This window comes from Apteryx mantelli, chromosome 19 (assembly GCF_036417845.1).
Source record: "Apteryx mantelli isolate bAptMan1 chromosome 19, bAptMan1.hap1, whole genome shotgun sequence".
In the NCBI taxonomy this organism is placed as follows: Eukaryota; Metazoa; Chordata; class Aves; order Apterygiformes; family Apterygidae; genus Apteryx; species Apteryx mantelli.
The window spans coordinates 10,003,322-10,024,408 of record NC_089996.1 but is presented as its reverse complement, the minus strand read 5'-3'; the positions used below and the strand labels follow the sequence as shown (position 1 = coordinate 10,024,408).

The 21,087-nt window shown below is 48.8% G+C and overlaps 1 protein-coding gene across 1 annotated transcript in view; it reads right to left on the bottom strand.

The window, feature by feature from the left end:
- Positions 1 to 1,294: 1,294 nt before the first annotated feature.
- The window catches only part of HID1 (HID1 domain containing), a 31,257-nt gene continuing 11,464 nt past the window's right edge, over positions 1,295 to 21,087 (bottom strand). The window contains exons 4-19 of the mRNA XM_067308139.1: positions 18,999 to 19,112; positions 15,980 to 16,086; positions 15,386 to 15,502; positions 13,950 to 14,172; positions 13,425 to 13,481; positions 13,190 to 13,330; positions 12,664 to 12,754; positions 11,868 to 12,019; positions 10,514 to 10,592; positions 9,731 to 9,895; positions 8,296 to 8,523; positions 7,671 to 7,804; positions 4,962 to 5,042; positions 4,498 to 4,589; positions 3,965 to 4,123; positions 1,295 to 3,495 (exon numbers count right to left, since the gene is read on the bottom strand). Of these exons, the coding sequence (XP_067164240.1) occupies positions 3,432 to 3,495; positions 3,965 to 4,123; positions 4,498 to 4,589; positions 4,962 to 5,042; positions 7,671 to 7,804; positions 8,296 to 8,523; positions 9,731 to 9,895; positions 10,514 to 10,592; positions 11,868 to 12,019; positions 12,664 to 12,754; positions 13,190 to 13,330; positions 13,425 to 13,481; positions 13,950 to 14,172; positions 15,386 to 15,502; positions 15,980 to 16,086; positions 18,999 to 19,112 (2,004 nt within the window). The 3' untranslated portion in view covers positions 1,295 to 3,431. The remainder of the gene's footprint in view (positions 3,496 to 3,964; positions 4,124 to 4,497; positions 4,590 to 4,961; positions 5,043 to 7,670; positions 7,805 to 8,295; positions 8,524 to 9,730; positions 9,896 to 10,513; positions 10,593 to 11,867; positions 12,020 to 12,663; positions 12,755 to 13,189; positions 13,331 to 13,424; positions 13,482 to 13,949; positions 14,173 to 15,385; positions 15,503 to 15,979; positions 16,087 to 18,998; positions 19,113 to 21,087) is intronic.

Genomic DNA, 21,087 nt, shown 5'->3' with positions numbered 1-21,087 from the left:
CCTCTGAGGCTAAAAGCAAGAATGATAGCATGAGCATGAACTTTGCCCAATAAATGCTTTCACTTAGGCCTGTGTCAACAGACATATATCATGAGAAGTAACAGCTGGATAAATTAGGCTCCAATAAAGTTAATTATTATTCTCATTTCACAGTTTGTACCAAGGGATCCAAAGCAGATACATGCCAAGGTCTGGCCCTTTCAAATGATAAACAGGAACTCAAACCTTCTCCCTAGTTTTTGACAGCTTGGGGACAAGGAATGATGTACTTCATGGGCTAACCAATGACCTGGGTTTTATCTGTGATATAAACCTGCTTAAAGCTAGTGAGCCTCCACTGAACAGATGATTGTGGAGGTCTCCCATTGAGGTATAAATATGAAGTCCCATAAGTACTACAGACAAGTATGTACCGAGAGAGAAGTTTGCTTGTGATCTTTGTAGGAACAGGATGAACTACCCAAGTATCTGACTAACATGAACAGGAGGGAAGCCCACCAGCTCCAACTCTTGCAAACAGCCACTGTAAATCAAGTAAGTGGTCACAACCCTCTATGTCCTTTCCCAACAATGCCTAGTTCTAAAACGGCAGATGAAGGTAAGAAATACCACAATGCACAACAAAGGAAGCAGTCCTCCAGCCCAAAGAGGAGCATGGGGTCCTGATGCACCAGGGAGGGTTCCAGTTCTACACGACTCAAGCTTTGGGCTGGGTCTACTTTCTGTGAACATCCAGGAGGGGTAAAACCATCACCACACAGTTTGCATGCAATTAAAATTGCCCTGCCACAGCTACTCCACATGATCAACAGCAGGGTTGAGCACAGTAATCTGAATGCTCAGTGAGAAGTGAGCTAGCTGCGACTACTGAAGCCAACATAGCCATGTCACCCCAGGGGCCCACTTGCTCTCACCATCCTTTGTCATCTACCATCCATGAACCACTCTCAGAGCTCACCTAGGGCCAGGGTGCCTGTTTTATGGGTCTCAGCTGCACAAAGGTTTTAGCACACAGCTCACAAGGTCAGGAGACTTGGTCCTGTTTCATCTAGTTTATTTTCTCTTTCCTTTGAGGAAGGTGGCTTTGATGATGTCTCCTATCCATAGCACAGAAAGAGCCAAAAACACAGTTCACACATTTTCCAGAGTTCAATGTTCATTTTTGATTAAAGAAAATAAAACCTCACACATTGCAAAGGAAGTCTGCACATGTTCCCCTAGTAGCACAAATCACCCAGGCACAAGCCATCAAGATTATAAACCTTTCTGGGAAAAAAATAAGCAGCCAACTGCATGTTTCAGATAATCTTTATCTTTCTCTCTGTAAATAAGCAAATAGTTTACAGTGCAAGTTGATTTCCACAGAACAAAGATCAGACGCCAAACACCAAGAAACAAAAAGAAAATTCCAGAGGAACTCACAAAGAAACAGAGCAGAAAAGAGGACGGAAGAGATCGTGAGAACCAGCAGATCCATGGGAGGGAAGAGGCAAGCGCATGGGACACAGCATGCCCCGTTCCAGCTGCAAGGCATGAGTGTCGTACAATCAGAGGCTGGCCCCACCAAATCACATTCTTAAATATGAGAGAGATTCCAAGCAAACAGAGACCTCACCCTGTCCACCTCTGAACAGAGATGGAGTCAGGGTGCAAGTAGTGGTAGATGGCAGAGTGGATTGGAGATTGGGGAGGGGGGACGGGAAAATAACCTCTCTCTACTTCACATATTTCATGTCCTTCAGAAAAACAATTCAGGCTGTATTTCAGCTGTCAACTGGCTTGGGGACTCCAGCCCACTCTCAGCACCAAAAGGAGGAAGTCACTTAACTACCATCAGGAGCCACCAGTACACTTAAGCAGCACACTCTCTAGGAGAGGAAAGGCAGCTGTGTTGCTATAGCTCTAGCTTCAAAACTTAGGCAAGGGTCAGAAGACACAAAAGGGTGCGCCATATCTGTCCCCTTCCTTAAGGGCGTGAGAACAGTTCCCATGGAGTGACCTCGCTGGCTCTAAGCTATAGCAAACATCCCATAACCAGTGATCCTCCTGAGAGCCTGAAGCCCAGAGCACCAAGGACTAAGCTTTGGTGGAGAGAGAAAGGTCTCAGTTCATGGAAGGACCCCTCACATTTCACTGCCCAAAGACCACACAGGTCTAAGACAGTAGCCCTCCCAGGAGGGCATAAAGTTTGACTCAAACCCCAGGATGTCTCCACCTACCAATGTGCAATCCTGTGCTGCTGAACCAGGCCAGCAACAGCCAGTCTCCCGCTAATTCTCACTCTGGCTTCTCAGACTTTGCATGCTTGGGACCCAATACATTCAAGATCTGATAGCTTGGTCACTAGCAAAATGCCCTGAAGAATCCAATGTCGCCTCAGCAGTCTCCACTCCCTAGTGATATGGAGATGCTTTTCCTCCTGCAACTTCCAAATTCCTCCTACAGCTTCCCTGAGTGCCTCCCTCACTGCCCTAGACAGTAGCGTGCAAAAGGCCCTCCCACTCCCTACATTGCACCAACCTGCCAAGCAAAGATGGCAGATTATGGCTTCTTCCAAAGCCAAGTAACACTGTCCTTTCAGTGAACTGAACAAGCCTAATAGAGTTTAGCAGATCTATCCCTCCTTCTTGCTCCCACCAAACCAGCCCATTACTCCTGCATGCTCACATGGATCAAACAGTGCTTTCCTAAGTGACACACACTCTAGTGTGACAGCCCACCATGAAGGACAGGCTGGTGGGCCTGGAAGCCAAGGAAGAGCTTCTCATACCACACTGAAGCACTGGTTACTGCAAAAGCCCTTAAGCAGCTTTCCAAGAAAGGAGAAGAGGGATTCAGAACTGAGACAAGAACAAAGATCTCTGTCAGCAACTGCTCCTTTCATTTGACCAGGAAAGATTTCACCACCAATGTACAACTGAGACACCAGGGAGACACCTGCAGTCAGAAGGGATACCCTGGAAACTTTATGAAGCCACATGGAAGTAACTACAGGTTTCCAAAACCCCATCTTCTGCAGGAATAGCAGCTTCCCCCCCCGCACCCAATTTACAGCCAGTCTTTTTCAATTAAATGTTGACTCTGACCTGGGCAAGGACAGGGTCACATCGGTTTCCAAACCAAATCGAGGAGCAAAAGAGTAACAGAAGAGCTAAGAATAGTCTGATTTCTAGTGCAACCACAAGAGTGGATGATCCCTTAGACATCTTTCACTCAAGGTTCATGGTGAAGGGCAAGGGAAGAGAAGTGAGCTGGGGGGAGGGATGTCCAAGCAGATCCCAATTAAAGCTTAAAGTGACAGGGAGGTAAATGAAGTGATTGTCCTTTTGGTCTCTCAGCTGGACATGAAATGCAGAAATAGCTGTGATGAAGCAGCACACAGCAAAGTCCTTAGATCCAGTGTATTTCTCTTAGCAGAGGTAAGTGCTCTCTTAGACCCGCTGAATTTCAAACAGCTTCACATCTGTGTCATACCAGATAGGGGGATCCACATTCCTGGGAGAGAAAGACAAGACCCACTTTACTCTCTGTGACCAGGTACATGGAATTCAAATCCCACCACCAGGGTTACAGGATTGGCTATACAGAACACCGTCACCTTTGCAGAAGACAAAATCACTGGTTGAGAGAGAATGGGCCTTAAAGGGACGACAATTTCTACAACATCCCACAAAGCTAGAGCTTTGTATCAAATCTCTGCACCACCCCCTCCAAGCAACAACAGGGAATAGAAAAGCTGCCAGTTCCCAAACAAGCAGTGCTCCCAAGATCAACTCCCTTCATGTCTCCAGCTCAAACAGAAAGTTTCAGAGCAACTGATTCACCCTAGTCATTTCCAATAGAACCACATCCTTCTGTCCTCTAAACATGAGACAGCCTAGAGCTGGCCAAGTGCATGCAATTCCCTGCGGGCTGTAAAAATGGTTGTAAAATGACTAGGTTAGACCGCACCCAGCTGGTTTACCTCAAATAAATAACTCCCCACATGTAGGTCCGGAACCACATGGCAGTGCCCGAGTTTGCCTGGTACTTGCGAATGAGGATGGGGTGAGGGACAGGTAACAGCCCCACCAGTGTGCCATGCTGCAAAAACTTGAGGATCTCCGATTCATCTGTGAGACCCCTGTAAAGAGACAGAACAGGAGCATCCTTGGCATGTCCCACAGACACCCCCAGAACTGCTGCAGCAAAAAGTATCTGTTTAAGCAAATTCACACATGCACGCACACACAGCCAATGACCTTGACCACCAAGAACACACATTCCCTCCACTGAAAGAGGAGTTGAGAAGGGACCACAAAAACAACCAGCTTGGCAAGTGACATAACACCTCCTCTGCTGGAGTTGCGATGTTTTCAATTATATTTTACAAGAAAACAGAAATGAGTAAGTTAGACTTGCTGGCCCGATTTCCCCTAGAGGCCCTCCAAACCCAAACTACCAACCTCACAGAGCTCTCTACACTGCACACCCCTTCCTCTCCCAAAATGTACTTACTTGTCAATGCAGATCTTTTCCACCTGAGGGACCAGCACCTGTAAGAGCCGCATGATTGTCTGCAGGGGCAGCTTTGACTTCCAAGACATCACCTGTGAGTGGAGAAGCCCACAGGGAAATCAGTGCACAGGCTGCAATAGTAGTTTTTCTGCATTTATCTCCACTGTCTCATATCAAAAGAGGTTTGCAAAAATCATGAGTGGTGGATAAGCTAAACGCACCACAACTATTCACCAAGTCAGGCAGCACTAGAATTATGAGACATTCAGTGGGTCATTGGTTTAAAACAGAAACAAAATACTTCTTTACAGGTGGTAGTGAACTTCTAGAGTTTTGACCACAAGTCAAAGTATTCTCCATGAAGAAATCTGCAGCTAGGGAAGTCTGTGCTTTGGAAAAAAAAAAGCATTTCAGCCACAACTCTTTTTCTTGTTATTTATTTCCTTTGTCCAACTTTCCCTTACCCAGTCAGGAGTTGGGGTCCACTGCCCACTGGAGGATGCACTAGAGAGACGCCTTCGATCCCGTCGGGGCTGCGATGCCTCCTATCAATACAAAAAAAAAAAAAAAAAAATCAGTTAAGACCAAGAAATACAACCCATTCTCTGCTCAATGGTACCATTCCCCCTTAGCTTTCCCAGAGCACTCCTGGGCATGTCAGCTCAGCCTGTCCCTAGAACAGATCAGACCCACCAGCCCATCATTCCCCAAAGCCGCCTGCCTTGACCCAGTGAGTGGCAATCTTTGATGGAGGTTAAGTTGTGTGACCTTGTAAGCAAGGTTACAACTCCATCCACCACTGCTGATACTTCTGCTGGAACAATCTGTAGTGGGAGAGTTAAATGGGACTGATAAAAGGAGGTTCAGGCATGATTCTTTCTTCTAGCACAGAGATTAAATTACTTCTGCAGATAAAGACCACAGCTTTTGAGACCTATAGGGATACTGAGTACTGTGGGGTTTTTGGTGCCCATCTTAAAACATCTTCTGTTAATTCCAGCTTTTTCAAAGCCTAAACAGCAATGTCATTTTGCAACATTTGCAGTTACAACCTATCATTCAGCCAGTACAGCTTCAGTAACATGTCCCATCAAGCTTCTAAAAATAAAATTCATAAAAACATAAACCCCCCTGATTTCCTTTAGGTGACCCCACCCTCTTCCTCTTTGCTCCTCTCTCTCCCACAGCCCTTATCCCTTCCCAGCTGCCATCTAAACGCTGGCAGCCAGCTGACACATTTAGGAGATACAAGATAGAATTACGCTGAAATGTGAGGGCTGTTGAGCATTTCATGAGATGCTTTTGAAATGGTTATGACTGATAAATGGAGAACATTGCAACAGATAAGGGAAGGAACTTAAATCAGTCATAAGGGTGGGGGTCCTGAAATATACACAGCAAGTTCTTAACTCAATAGTTTGGAGACAGGATGGAGCACGGAAAGATCATGTTCACAAAGTCTGAAACACCATGATCCCTGGAGACAGGTGTGTGCCACCTGAAGTACCATGCGATAGCAGTGATGATTCTCCCCATAGCCTATCCCACACCCAGTGCTTTACCGCCTTTCACATCCTGTCTGCTTTTTGGCCCCAGTTCCATAAACATTCAGACACGCAAATAGCACTGCTGGAGCCAGGTGGGGCAACTAATGGTCAACTGTCTGCCTGACTGGGACCAAAGACTCATGTGTGGGCATGCGTGCACACACACACACACACACACACACAAGCAGAACCAAAAGAAAGCATCAGGACATAAGGGCAGAACATAAGAGTCTTTGGCTTGCTCTGCTAGCTCATGTCTTTGCTAACGTCCCCCCGAATAGCTCATGTGTAGGCAGACAGCTGGCAAGTGTAAGGAAGACTATAGCAGGCTACGTGCAGCCTCACTGGCAGTGCCAGTCCCCAGCCAGACAACCACCAGGGTAAGGGCTATGACTAGCTCACAAACATTACAGTAAAGCAATGAGGAGACTGGCAAGCCAGACAGTTTGTCTTTCCAGAGCCATCTGTAAAAAGGGAAAAAAGGAGGAAGCAACTTTTAAAGAAGAGCTGAGACCATCTTGATACACTTCCCAAATAACATGCTCCACAGCCTCATCTGTTTCCCAGGATATTTGCATTTGCACCCCAGTTCTGCAGTGCTGGCTCAGCCAAAAACATTTCCAGAGCAAAACAGATTGTAGCACCACCATAGTCCATAGGAGCTGTGGTAAAATGCATCCCAACCCATTACTCCCTGCCCAGTTTGCTCCTCATCTGAGAGCAGGTGTGTCAGTTTGGCCATTCCACAGAAAATTAAGAAAGGAGAAGCTGGGGAAAAGTTGTCTTTTACCACAGGGAAGTCATGGCTCCTTGTGGGAAGGGATGCAATGTCTTCCCTCCAACAAAATGGCTCAGCAGACAACAAATGCTTAGGCAGAGCCATGAGGCAGCACTGCATGCATAAATGTAGCCTTGCTGAAGGAGAGCACACGCAGAACAGCCCTTAGGAGAAGCTTTCTAGAAGACAGCCTGGGAGTTTGTGATACTGGACAGGAAAAGACAGACTGAGGAGTTAACAGAGAGCACTAAAACACAACTGCTCCTCTGAAATTGGAAGACAGCTATTTTATGGCTCTTGATGTAGGAAATTAGCAAATGCCAGGAGGCTGACACCACTACCAGAGTGCGGGAGACCAGTGCAGCCTCGATGCAAGGACCACAGAGCCTCTGTCTCATCTAGATGGCCAAGCAGCAGCCACTCTGAGGGCAGCATCTCAGTAAAGCCCTCATGGGAACACTCGTTGCTCACAACACCAGCAAGCCAGAAGATGCTGGCTGAGTTCTCCGTCCCAGAAAGGCAGGAGAGGGGAAAAAAGAAAGCAGTCAGGACCTGAGTTGAGAGCCTCTGGATCAGGAACGCATCCTTTTGCACCTGTGCACCTACTGCTCCATCAGTGACTTCAAGACAGAGAAAGGCCCTCTTGTGTCCTAGCTCTTGTGCATAATGATGCAACACTACTTCCAAACTACAGTGTTTTTCAGCACAGCTTGGGTGTGCGTACTGCCTCTAATACAGTGCCTTCCTCCATGGGCCCACCAGATCTCTCCTTCCAGAATCCCCCATTTTAGTCCATTTTACACCAAGCCCAGATGTTCCCTAAACACCAGAGGAGTGTCTAGCCTTACCCCACTCCAGGGCTCCCCATCATTCACAGCTGAGGGTGGGTTACCCTCTGGTAGAGGCTGCAAAGACTCAGGCTCCAGCGAACGCATGGTCCCATCCTCTGATACCTGTGACTTCTCTGTGAGCTTGTCGATTCCTGTGTTCGACAGGGAAAAAGCTCAGAAGCGCAAGTGAATTAAATATGCTTTAAAGTAGGGTGTTCTTCTCTGCCCTACATTATACAGACACCCTGTGCATCTGCTGACATCTGAAACACTCTCCTGTCACCGGGAGAAGCAAGGATTAGCCTTGATCTCACCACCCCAAAGGAGCTGGTTCATCTCTGGGAAAACACTCCCTGCTGTAATAGGAACACAAATTCACATGGATATAGTTAAACTGAAGCAAGAGGTCAAAACTGGGACAAAAGGCCATGTGAACACTCTTAGTCTGAGAGGAGAGAAGCTCACTGCACTTTACTTACACCTGACTGCGATCAGCTTGGGCAAGGTCTATCTGAAACTGAAGAGCAATAAGTCATTCATAGTTGAAAGCTCTTAATCTCTCCCACACCCAGTGAAAGGGTGAGTCCCTGATGTATCTCACAAACAACCCTCTCTCATGTTATAAAGATAAACTAAAGCTGACCTGGAGTAGCCACCAAACTTGTCTTCAACGTCCCTGGTTCAGCAGGAGCAGCAGGCCGCGACCCCTCCATGGAGACCCCATCCTGGGAGTTGGTGCGAGAAATAGGCTCAGGAGTTTTCTTCTTGCGCTGCAGACCTTTCTGGATGGACTGTGAGTCCGTGGGCAGGTTGGCCAGCTGGTGAAATACATTCCGCTTGCGGATAACAGCATAGACCAAATTTGAGTTCCCTGGGAATCACAGCAACAAAATGAGCAAAGAAGGAAGACTCAGAGAGCCCTGCCAATGTAGTCTAAGTCAATGGGAACATGATAACGCTAAGCATGATGGTGGAGACCCTGCAAGCTCAGAGAACCATGCTTCCACCCATAGAGGCAATGGTACAAGGGAAAAAAGAGCAGAGTTGTGTATCCCCTTATCCCCTACAAAGCAGTACAAGAAATTCTGTGAGATTCTTCCTAGGCTGGAAGACTTATGACTGGAGAAAAGGCTTAGAGAGTGACATTCAAATTTCTGAGAAGAAAAGGGACAGTTTAAACTGCATTAGCACACATTTTGGATGAAAAGGTTGCCAGTCAAGATTCAACATTCCTCCATCTTCAACAAAGAGCTCGGGGCATTCTTCTTGCAGAGAAATAGGCTTGAAATAGAAAAAACAAAAGACCAAAATTCTTACCATCTGTGAGGTGGCAGGAAACAGAATGAAATTGTACCCTAAAACAAAATACAAGCCACAGCCACAAAGGCTGTCTTAGGATCTGGCAACCATCACTTGCTAACTGTCCATTAGAGAAGCAGAATGACTACTCCTCACTTGCAGTTTTAACATTAAATTTTGAGCAAGGAGAAGTAAGAGCTCCCAGGAGGGTAAGGGACCTCCCTCTCTATTTCCAAGAGGGTCAAGACTGTCATGCTTTGAAGGGGGAAAGGATAAGGCATTTCCAGGAAATGCAGCAGGTGCTGGAACTTTGTTCAGACAGGGCTGTTTGACCTTCACCTTCAGAGACTGCCAGAGCAGAGCTGAGAAGCACTTTTAAACATTTAACAAGATGGAAGTTTTGTTCCCTCACCTACAAAACTGAGCAATGTGAGCAGTTTTACATCAGCATCCAGCCAGTTACACCTTGAGCATTAGTAAGCACTCAACTTTCCCACCCATCTACCCATCTCAAGTCTTATCTTCTGGTCTGCAGGAGGTAGAGGCTATGCTGATAACTATCTGCCATTTCATTTTGCTCTAATCCAGCCAGTCTGGGTCAGAACGCAACACTGGTTTCTTCCTAACCAACTTCTCAATCCTAGACAAGTCTCCATATAGTTGGTTTCTGCACTTCTCCCTCTCTCTCTCATCAGTTTGAATTTTCTCTGAACTTCAGTCTCGTGCTCTTTTGAACTAAACTACTAGAAAGCCACTAAATAGAGCAGTCAGTCTCTTACCATCAAACTGGTACTGAATGATGTTGTTGAAAACTTCTAGCAAGAAGAAAACAAGATGGTGGTTCTGGACAGCAGAGAACAGGAACCAGGTAGTGGAGAAAGCTTCCAGGAGATGCAGCAACTTGTTAGCAGCCACCATGGAGAGAGACTTCAGGTATGGAGACACTAAGGAAGGCAAAGAAATGAAAACCAGAGAATGATCCAAGGGACAACATAAATACATCACTAAAAATGCCCCTCTTACCGCCTGCCCACCCTCCACTTTCAGGAAAGCCTCATGGAATAGCTGAGCCCAATGGGGCTCCGCAGAAACCACCTAGCAAAAGCAGGCCTTTCTGTTTTCAAAGTCTTATTGTGCAGTTTTAGACTAGGAACATTATGTTTGACGCACTCCCTGAAAAGCCCGCACAACCCGAATCACCTGGACACCCACTAGACCCAGGGGAGGCCACTGGCACCACAGGGAGGTGGCACTCCCTGCTGGAGAGGAACAGCACTGCCACCACCCTCACCAGGCTGCCTGGGTAACAGCCACCCCAGAGGGGCTCCAGGGATCCCTCTCTCCCCCTCGCTGACCCGCCTGTCTGAGCCCAAGCACCACTCCTGCATGCAGAGCTGATCTTCAGCAGGCACCTCCAGCCCTGAGGGTCACCATTTCCAGCAGCGGCCACTGTCACTGGTAAATACTAAGGTGCAGAGGTAGGAGCGTACATGGGGAGGAGCGTGAAAGCAGCCAGATGTCCCCTCTACAGGTTGTTTCACACTGCGCAGCCAGGCGCTTACCGTTCACAACGATGGTGAGCAGGCAGTCGAAGAGAGGCTGCAGCCGCTGGTGCCCGCTGGTTATGATCTTGTGAAAGACCTACAGCAAGGAAGGAATTCTTGAGCAAGGGGAGTGCCAGTACCTTGCTGAAAGCATCCTCTCGACCAAAACCAGTGCCACCCCCATGCTAATTGCTTCCTGACACCATTCCTTCCTAGGCAGGGCCCTGCATACTCCACAATTACACAGGTGGGGAAGGCTGCTCTCACTGTAGACTTGCGCTCCAGGAGCACAAGCTTTCATTTCCTAGGAATCCTTTGTGGATGTGATTAGGACTCTACAACATCACAAACAGAAACCAACTGTGAGTTGTTCCAGAGTGCATAGACAGTCCGGGGGGGGGGACACGAGGAAGTAAGAACCATCCTCTTCATCTCCAATGGGTGTTGACTCTGACCCCTAATGATAGCTGCTTGAAATGCTAAGGAGCTAATGATTTGATATTTGATTTTAGTACAAACATCCAACTCAAATATTTGTCCCACATTTCTGAACTATGCCCTCAGACATGGAAAGACAACTGCCCCACAACCAGTTCAGACGCTTCCAGTCTTGTCTTTCCCCTCTCTGGCAGGCATTCCCATAGAGGAAGCCGGCGGCATAATGAGAATACAGGGATGATCTAAAATTAATGGAAAGTAATAGCAAAACAGATAGCACCAAGAACAGTCCTGGTGGGTGGATTTCTTCCTACTCCTTCTAATGGGAATCTCCTTCTGGAGGTTTATCAGAAGCTGCTAAGAAGTTCTAGTCTGAAACAAGCACTGCCATGCCAGGAGGGTTACTATATGCAGCTATATGCACTGCCAGCCACAGGGCTCTGTTTGTTGACAGTGCTGCAACGCTCAGCACTACAGACTGAGAATGAATGAAATCTTGCAGCAACCCAAAGCTGTGGGGCAGAGCTTGGCATCACTGCTGCCCCCGCTCTGACAGATGTGCTCCGCACAACTCTAGTTACACTGGCAATGCAACACAACTCTTGCCTTCCCCACCTGCAATCAGGTCCAGCAGAGATCAGGCATCCATCCCACCCGTGCCAGACCCTCCTTTAGGCACCAGGCCAGCTCTGTCTCGAATCCCGTTCTTTGGGATCATTTGTATGACATGTCCCCTGCCAGACACATCACCTCAGGCTAACAGGGGGCAAAGATCTCACTAGCCCTTGGATGCATCTCACATGCTTCCTAGCTACTCGGTGGACTGGCAATCTAGGCAGGACCAGTATACTGAAGAAGGAGGCAGACCAATTGCTGTGGGGGTAAGAAAGAGCAGCGAGAAGGGCCAGAAGAGGACTGCTAGTGCTGTACTCACTATGATGAGCAGATCTGCATGTGTCCCTGTGAAGACAGGGATGTCCATAGGCACTCGCACAGAATACGGCTTGTTCAGTCGAACTCCAAAGTTACGCTCCCCACTGAGAAGCAGGAGGATAAAGACCCCGATATGCATCAAGCCCACTCGCGCTGTGGAAACAAAGACATCACGGTGAGGTCTGTGGGCTCCTGGAAATAAGAGGGTGGCATGGCAGAGAGAGGAGAAATAAGAAACACAATAGGACTGAAGAGAAATTGCACAGAGCACAGCATCCTTATATGGGACACCGCACACAGAGCTCTCTCCACCTTCAGTACCAGCATCTGTCTCAAGCGTGTTTATGAAGCCAGTACAACATAAGTCTCACATGGATTATGCTTTTCTTTGTTAAGTTCTTGATGCAAAACCAACATCATAGTAGGAAAGATTTGACTTCTCCTTCCTACCACCCAGCAATGGAGTTATGCCTGATTTACACCCAGGCGAGAGAAGGTCACTCATTTTTCCCTCTTCACAGGACCAGGGGCACTGTTTTGGACCCAAGGACTCAAATAGGTTAGTACATGCTAAGGATCTCCTCTGCTGTGGTACAGATCATGTCCTGCTTCCAGCCCATTACAAAATTTAACACCCAGCTAATTGAAACACTCCACTGACTTCATGCCTGCAGATGACTAGGAATATGCATTCAAACCACAATTACAACTGAGCAGTAGAGAGGAAGCATATTAAAAACATTCTAGCTTAACTACTAAGTACGGGCATCCCCAGCTGTTGAAAATAACCAACTTACACTGGTCTGCTCTGGCATCGTTGAGAAAATACAAGATTGGGACAAGGATGTCAAGAACATCACTGCTCTTCAGCACAAAGAAGAGGAATTTCTGGAAGAAAGGGGAGGATTTCAGACAACTTTTTTGTTTCAACAACAAGCATATTTGGTTTTCTCCACCATCCACAGGACTCAAGGCAAGGTAGTCTCAACCTAACCAGTCCCTTAAGGCTGTTAGAAAGGCTGGTACAGACACCAGCCTTTCATTTTCATGTTACTTGAAGAGTTATTTTAATACTCGCTCCTGCATCTACCTCAGGCACTGATCTTTGGGTGCTACGGCCCCTCTCACAAGCTCTCCATGGTGCCAGACCCCACAACCCACCTGGGAAAGAACAGCACAGCTGACCCTAGTACCACAGATTTACTGTCAGCTACCTGCTTTGGATCGCACAAGCCTTTGCCAGGGCTTGGTCTAGCCAGAGCCACACCAGGCTCTGGGCACCAGGCAAGGAGAGGCAAAGCTTGACAATAAGCAGATCCACACCTTATTGAAGTCACAGAGTTTCCAGAAGAGGACAAGGAGCTCCTGATGGAATTGGATCTTCTTGGCAGAGTTTGGCAGGTAGGTCTGGACCAGCGGGTTTGATAACAAGCGGGCCACTCCTTTCAGGATGAACTGGAAATCCTGTCAACAGACCACAAAGAACAGTGGTGGGCCCAGGGCTAGTGCAATCAGTATGAAATCAGACAGGAAGTAGTTCATGACACCAGCACTTTACCTCTTCTCGGTGTATTCTTGAGAGATAATTCACAAATAGATTGTCTGGTCCTGGAGGCTGCATTTAAAGAAAATAAATAAAGTGCTTATTGACAACAGGAAATACTCAGGCAGTCAAGTGTAACCACTGGCTTTGGGGGCAAACATCTCACTTCAGCTTTCCTCTCTGAATAATCCAGTTTTAAACTGGAATTAATCCAGGAAACAGGGCACCTCGGGGGATCAGTAAAGTCAGGGGCTTTTCATTTACACGGTACTGATTCAAATCAGTGATCGAAACCTAGTGGTTTGGTCATCTGTGGCTCTTTAGTGTCCTACAGAAGGAAGCAGGACTGGGTCAGAGCACTTGCCAGCAGAGAAGCACACATAAGGGTTGGTTCTGCCACCAAGCAGGTAAGAGACTTCAGACTGCAAGGAGAGGAGTGTAGCTGGGCCCTACAGGTCAACATTCAATGCAAATCGTCATAAGACGACCACAGAGAGGGCATTCAGGAGAGCTGCACAGAAAGGTCCTGGCGTCACTCACATCCACATCATCCATGGCCGTGCCAGTGGTAGTGCCATCCACAGTGGGACTCGAACTGGTGGAGCTGTCATAGTCCAAGGTGACAATCAGCACCTGGGCCGCCTCCTCCACCAGGGGTTCGCGGTAGTCGGAGAAGAGCAGATGATTGTAAGGAATCCCATACCCCACCGGGTCATAGGCGCAGACGATGTTCAGAAGCGAGGTGAAGAGCGGGAGCGCGTGTCTGGGGAGGAGGAAATGTTCTCAGGAGGCAGGAGCAGTGAGCGAAAGGCACTGCCTTGGGGAGGGAGAGGAAGGGCCAAGCTCTCATTTCAAACACAGCAGGACAGAGGGAGGGCAGCACGCCATGGTCACAGCTACAAGGGTACAGCAGGTACGGACAGACTCCAGCTGGCTCAAGTCTGCAGAGACCCAGCACACAACACAGGCAGCAGAGCTGCTGCCCTGAGCAGAAGCAAAGTCTGTGTAGCACCATGCCAAACACACAGCTGCACAGACTGCCTCTCCACTGCTCCAGCCCTGTGGACTTCCCAGCTCAGCTCATCTCCCTGCTCCATATTGCCTGCATGGCAACTGCAACAGTTTGGCCCTGCTCTATTATGCCTTCACCTTCACAGCAGGTCTCACATTCAAACATGGCTCAGGTCTGTAAGGATTACTTGGAGGAGTCTGGGGTATTGCTCTAACCCTTCAAGCAACAAACATCTTTGTGACAAAACACCAGCATCTTCTCTAATCCAACTAACCTACAACAGAGGCCCACAACTGAGCAGGCCAGAAACAAAAGCCGACACTGCAGCTCCTAGCTGGGCTCATGGCCTGAAGCTGAGAGGGAAGGGGAGATGAAAAAGGTGGTGTTGCCTCCCAGAGGGATTCTGTCCAGCCATCTGAAAAAGGGGACAGGACCTCAAAGCTCTCCAGACTCTGAAAAGACTCAATTGGCTGCCTCTAGTCAGGACTGTGTTGCCCCAGATGGCTGACTGTCACCTGGGGAGCTGACAGTCCCAGAGACAACAATGTCACTAGAGGGCAGCATTCACCCGCCACCGAGCGCCGGAAGACAACCCACTCTGCAGTGTTGCGCTAGCGTCCACAGCAGGGAACAGAGACCTGCAGAACAGGGACCAGTCCTGCATCAGACTCCACTGAGCACTGCACTCTAATCCTTCAAGCAACAAACATCTTTGTGACAAGACACCAGCATCTTCCCTCCCTTTGCTGTCGAGGAACAGTTTTCACTAAGCAGAGAGGCTAATGGAGATGTAAGGTGAGACAGGGCCAAAGAGAAAGGGCAAGGAAAGCCACCATGCATTGACAAGAGCCCCTCGATGTTGGAGGGAGCAAGTACTAAGGTCCCCCGTTGCCAACACCCTCCCTGGGAGACATTTGGAGATACTTCTCCACCTGGCACTCAGCTCCTCACCCTCTACTCTCACCTGTTTTCAGTAGAGCAGAAGAACTGCACCCAGGGGTTGGCATTGCTGCTGTCTGAGGAGGGAGGCAAATACATGGCCTCAGAGAAACAGGTCAAAAGGAGCTTAAGCAGCTCTGTCCTGAAAGAAGGGAAGAAAAGGCCATGTCTTGGAGTCATCCAGGAACAGGGCACAGGCAGCACAGTCATTTACCACAACAACCCTTAAAGAAGGCTCAGTCCCAGCTACGCAGTCCTTCCAACAGACACCTGGGCACCCAGTTTAATTTCTGAAGCAACGCTGCTGTCTCTGACCCAAAGCACTACACAGAATTGCTGCTTTATGAAAAAGAAATACAGCAGAGAGGTCCCGGCCTGTTTCAAGGCAGCAAGGTTTTCCAGCTCCCATCGCAGACACTCCAACTTCCAAATCCCACTGCAAGAAGCAATCCAGGACTGGGATTTCTCTGTGCTACCAGCCCTGTTGGCTCAGCAAGGAGCAAGTAGAAGGACCCTTGGAAATCACAGACATCTTGAGAAGCAGGGAGAGCCCATCTCCCTCAGATCCCTCTCTCTCAAGCCCAGCTTATTTCCATTCTGCCCTTGCAGACCCTCTTACCTGTTCAAGTCATGGATGTAGTTGGGCTGTGGAGAGTGAGCAAAGCCCACACCTGCCTCCCAGATGTACTCACAGCTGTCGATGGAGTGGATATCCTCTGCTGTGTCCTGTGGGAAGAAGGAGGAGGTCAGAGCTCAGGAGGCAGGAGCAGGAGTTGACAGCCCTAGTGGTATCCAAGGCAGCTCAGCCCCTCTCTTTAGCAATGGCAAAGAAACCAGCAGATGAGCATCCAGACGTCAGGCTGTACACACTAGGGCCAGCCAGTGAGTACCACTGAGAGGGGACCTCTCATCTTCAACACATGCTGAGCACCTTTGCAGGATGAAGCCCTTTCTCTAGCATGCCAAGGAGCAATGTTAGGTGTCTCCACTGGGAAGGGTCACCTGACACCCACAGATCCAGCTCCTGGCATGACTCTGAATTGCTTTGTAGCCTGAGGAGATGAACCACAGCAGCTTGCCCTTCTTTGTCACGGTCAGTCAGGTCAGGGTTGAAGCAGCTTAGAGGATACAAGCAGGCATTGAAAACCACCTGTTTCTACCCCAGGAATAGCTGGGAGCAAGGGCCCACATGAACATACTTACATCAAGGATGCTTGGCACACCTTGCCTGTCTTTTTTCAGAGATTTAATTAAGTGAATTCTCCCGCCTGTCTTTTTTCCTCCCTGCACTCAGGGAGAGCAGCTCAGAGGACTGTGCTCCTAATTGCTTTGGCTTCCCATTGCATAATCTCCCTCCCTCCCACAAAGGCACTGACCTCAGGACAGTGGGGCTCAAGAGCAGCCAAGACACACTTAGCGCCTCAACCATGACGGCCACAAAAACAGCATGTTGACAGCAGCTACTGCCAAGACAGGAGCAACGGCAACTTCCTCCACAGTCCAGGCTTTTCCTGCCTTCCAACTCACCTCCTTCAGATAGTTTGGAGCTTGCCTGCTCTCAGGTTTCTCACCCAGCCCCTCACAACAACTCTCTCTGAGACTGGAGTGCCCAAGATCTCCCCCACAATTAAATCTTCAACATCTTCTGTCAGACACAGACTTCATGGAAAGAAATGCAGTTACACCCATATACCTGTTTCTACCATGTGCAACAGAGCATGAACACTAGGAGAAGACAGCATGTTACTAAGCACCATTATAGCACTTGCCCAGGCCTAAAGAAACAGATGTTGATGCCTTCAAAGAGCTCAGTCTTTGCAGGTAAATAATATAACACACAGGCACAGGCTTCCCATGACAGAGGGATGCCTAATCTCTAGCCATAATTCCAGAGCTGACTTCAAGAGGAGAGCAAACAGCAAAAGAGTACCAGCCACTGCCAGGTCTCTCTTCTGCCCATTCATCCCAGCACTCACTCTTCCTCCTTTCTCAGGTCTGCTTCAGCAACTATCAACCAGTCTGTGGCTCTGGGGCTATATGTAGTTCTGCCACGAGCATGAGGTGGTTCTACCCATCTCTCCCCTCTTAACCAGCAGTCAGACCCAAGAGCCAAGGTCAGAGCAGATCTGGAGAGGGAAAACAACTAGGCACAGGCCACAGATGCCACAGGCGGCAGACAGCAAGGATCACAGAGCACCCACCATCCCACTGCCTAATTCATCTTGCCCAAAACCCTGGAAAGTCAGGCTGGCTGCTGCCAAGAAAGAAATCACAAGTGCAGTGGGGGGGGCTTTCCCATCTGTTTCAGCCATACTCCCACCTACCCCTAGCACATCCATAGCTCTGATCCCACCTTGCTTCTTCATCCCTAGGTGACAGATTTCAACTGTTTCCACCATCCAGAAACTTAGAGCCAACTATTTAATACTCAGGTTTGTCAAGGAATTTTGCAGTCAACGTACACAGTGGTTTAGCCTCTCTCTCTTTTTTCACTTTTTTAAATCTTTACCTCATAACTATACCAAATAGAAGGGCTGCCCACTTTTGTTTATAGACTGGACCTACAATAAATACCCACAGAGGGGGACACAAGGTGGGGGAGAGGGAGTGAGAGATCAGGAGATACTCAAGAATCAGTCCTTAGCACATCTGGTAGGATATCCCTGAACTTCAGAGAACTCCTCTGAAGTAAAGACACAGACCACAGAGATCAGGACACATTTGTCTTTGCTGCAGTAATATGAAGAGGGAGAGAAAATGGACAGACACAGCAGAGACTGTTTATTCATTTATGTCACAGCACCTGCAATCAGGCAGACAGAGCTACTTCCATCCCTAGGCTGTGCCACATGCCAGTGGAAACAAGGTGCTAAAGGTCTCTGCTCTCCAGGGAACAACAAAAGAGCAATTGTTTGCCAGCATGATCATATCTTCCCAAGAGGTGAGCTGTAATGCCAGGTAAGGGACAGTCACACCAGCTAGGACTCACTTAGCTGTCTCAGAACACCCCACTTCTGTGGGTCTCCCCAGCCTGTACCACGCTCACAGCAATATCACAAGCAAGGCAAGGCACAGAGAAGCTTCCTGTATCAACACACTTTTGTGTCTTTGCTCACTTTGCCCCAGGCTCCCTTTGTTCCCTCAAGAGAGACTTTTTAAGAGTGGTTTCTTTGCTGTAGGAATCCCCCAGACTGACCTCCAAAGAGCTCAAGAGTTTACTTCTGATAGCCTCTAACCAGACAAGACACAAAAGCTCTAAACACAAAGCATAAAGACATAATAATGCTTTCATTTCCACATTTTTTTTTCCCTTTGCAGGTTCTCAATAGACTTTTACAAGCAGAGGTTATCCTGCTGCTTTGATGTCCTAACCTCTCGCCTTCAGCACAAGGGCCCTGGCTTTAGTCATAGATTTGGTTAAAAAGATGATGGATTGTTTTAAATCAAACATCTGTTGTAGAAGGCACAAATGCCATAAAGCCAACCAAAAACGTCAGAGTGTTACTCACTGTGTGTTCAAGCTCAATGACACAGTATTTTCCTGCCTGTCCATTTGCAGGAAGCTGCTCGGTTCTTCTAGGGTGCCCCCCTAATCTAATCTTATACCTCTATGCAGATAATCTTGTGATCCAACTTACCACCGTGCTTTTCCGGTGGCTCTGCACAGTGAAATCAGGACAGAAGAGCAGATCTGCGACAGCAAGGAGCAATGATTCAGCCAGTGGCCGGGCATTTTCATCATCTTCATCCCCCTAAAAGTGAGAAATGTGGAAGAGTATTGTCAATCCAGGATTAGAGAAGAGCACACAGTAACAGTACTATAACACAGCAAGAGAAGGCACATTCCCCATTAACACCCAAGAAGGCAAGAAGTTCCAAAGGGACAGGCAGGAAAAGCACACAAAATCCACCCAGTAGAGGCAAGGACTCCCCCCAGGAGGCGATGAGAGTCAAGTTGAGCAGGTGAAGGATCCCAAGCCTGGAGATGCTGGGAAGACAGAAGAGTTGCACCGGACCTTGGCACATGGAGACGCTTGGCTTATTGAAGACAAAAGGAAAGGAAACCATTTACAGAGAATAGGGTGCTACAGAAACAAAAGAAAATGAGGAAGGTGATACGGATGGTGCACAGGAGCCGGGGATAGGAAGAAGCCAGCCAGCAGCGGGAAGAAGTGTAAAACCTCTCAAAGGCCAGCGTGGGCTGCCTGGAACTGGAGGGGACAGAACAGGAGAGGCAGCGGGTGCCGTGCTCAGCAAGGGCCACCTCGGCCTGCCATGGCAGCAGAGGGGATTTTGCTGTCTCCAGCATTCAAAGCCGCACGGCACGGTCGTGCTCGGATCATGCATGGTTACTCCTCTGCAGCTGTTGCCAAGGGAAACCTCTCCTGGCCTTGTCAAAGAGCAGCCGGGATGCGTGGCCTTCCCCTGCACACGCTGCTGCGGGAGGGAAAGGCAGGGACCAGGAACGGCAGGGGCTTATCTATCTCGGCCAGGCCTCTGTCAGCCTGAGCATGACACACAGCTCTTCAATCACAGCAGGCAGCTAAGGAGATAATAGCCTGCACGGCTCGGGCATCTGTCGGGAAAAGCACTATCAAACAGATCCCGTATGTAAGGAGAGGCCCAGAAAGGATGGACGGAGCTGGCAGGCAGCAAGGATGCTTTTACTTGGGCTGGCAATCGGAGATGAGAGGAGAAGCATTAGGGTCCAAGGGGATTTCTTTTTTTAAGAATGGTCTACACTAATAGCCTCAGCTTCCAGGAAAAGTCCCTGCAGGCTCTGGGTACCAATACATCCAAGATGGGTGGCACACAAGAAGCCAATAGACCCAATGGAGAAGGCATCCCATTCCCCAGAGATCTCTTGAAGGGTTTTTCCGTCTTTCAAGAACTGTCACCCTTTCTGTTCCTAAACACAGCAACACGCGCGCAAATACAGTCCCTGTCTAAGTCCAGCACCCCTGCTTTGGGGCCAGCACCCACCCACACTCATGCTCCCTTCAGCCCCTTACAGGAGGGAGCAACCAGCCTTACAGCTGCTTCTGCACCTTGAACCACAACAGCCCTGCTAACATCCAGGAGGCACAACACCTGGGAGAGCTCCCACCCAGCACGATGCTGCTGAGCTGGATCGCCTCAGGGCCACCCCACCACCCTAAGGCTAAGAAACTCTCTCCTCCAGCTGCTGAACGAGGTGGAAACAGTGGTGACAGCAGCCTGGCTGGCTCAGAGCACCAAGCACGCTGCTGTCGTCCTCCCCAAAACAAGCTGGATTCAGCTCCTCTGTTTAGCCTCTGGGGCACTCCCCAGCTCCTGCAGGGATGAAAGGGTGGCCAAACACCCTCCCCATCACACAGATCGTATACCAGAGAGAGCAGCTAGCAGACTTCCCTTTCCACCACCCAGAACTTCCCCTTGAAGTGGCCTCAGGCAAAAGAGATTAGAGGTGACAGGCAGAGACGGCACAAGGTTCATGCTGTACCTGCCACTGCCGATCCCCGTCAGCCCTCCCCCAAAACAGTGCAGTCCACGTAACACACAGACAAAACCACCCTCTTCAGCACAGAGCTCAGCCAGGCTGGCCTGCACACTCAGAAACTCATAGCACAGTGCTCTCCATGCAGGACGAGCCAGCTGCAGAGGGAACAAGCAGGCAAATACGTATTTCTGGCCTAACAACTGTGTCTACAACGCTATTTCTCCCATCTGCAGAAGATCCCAAAGCAC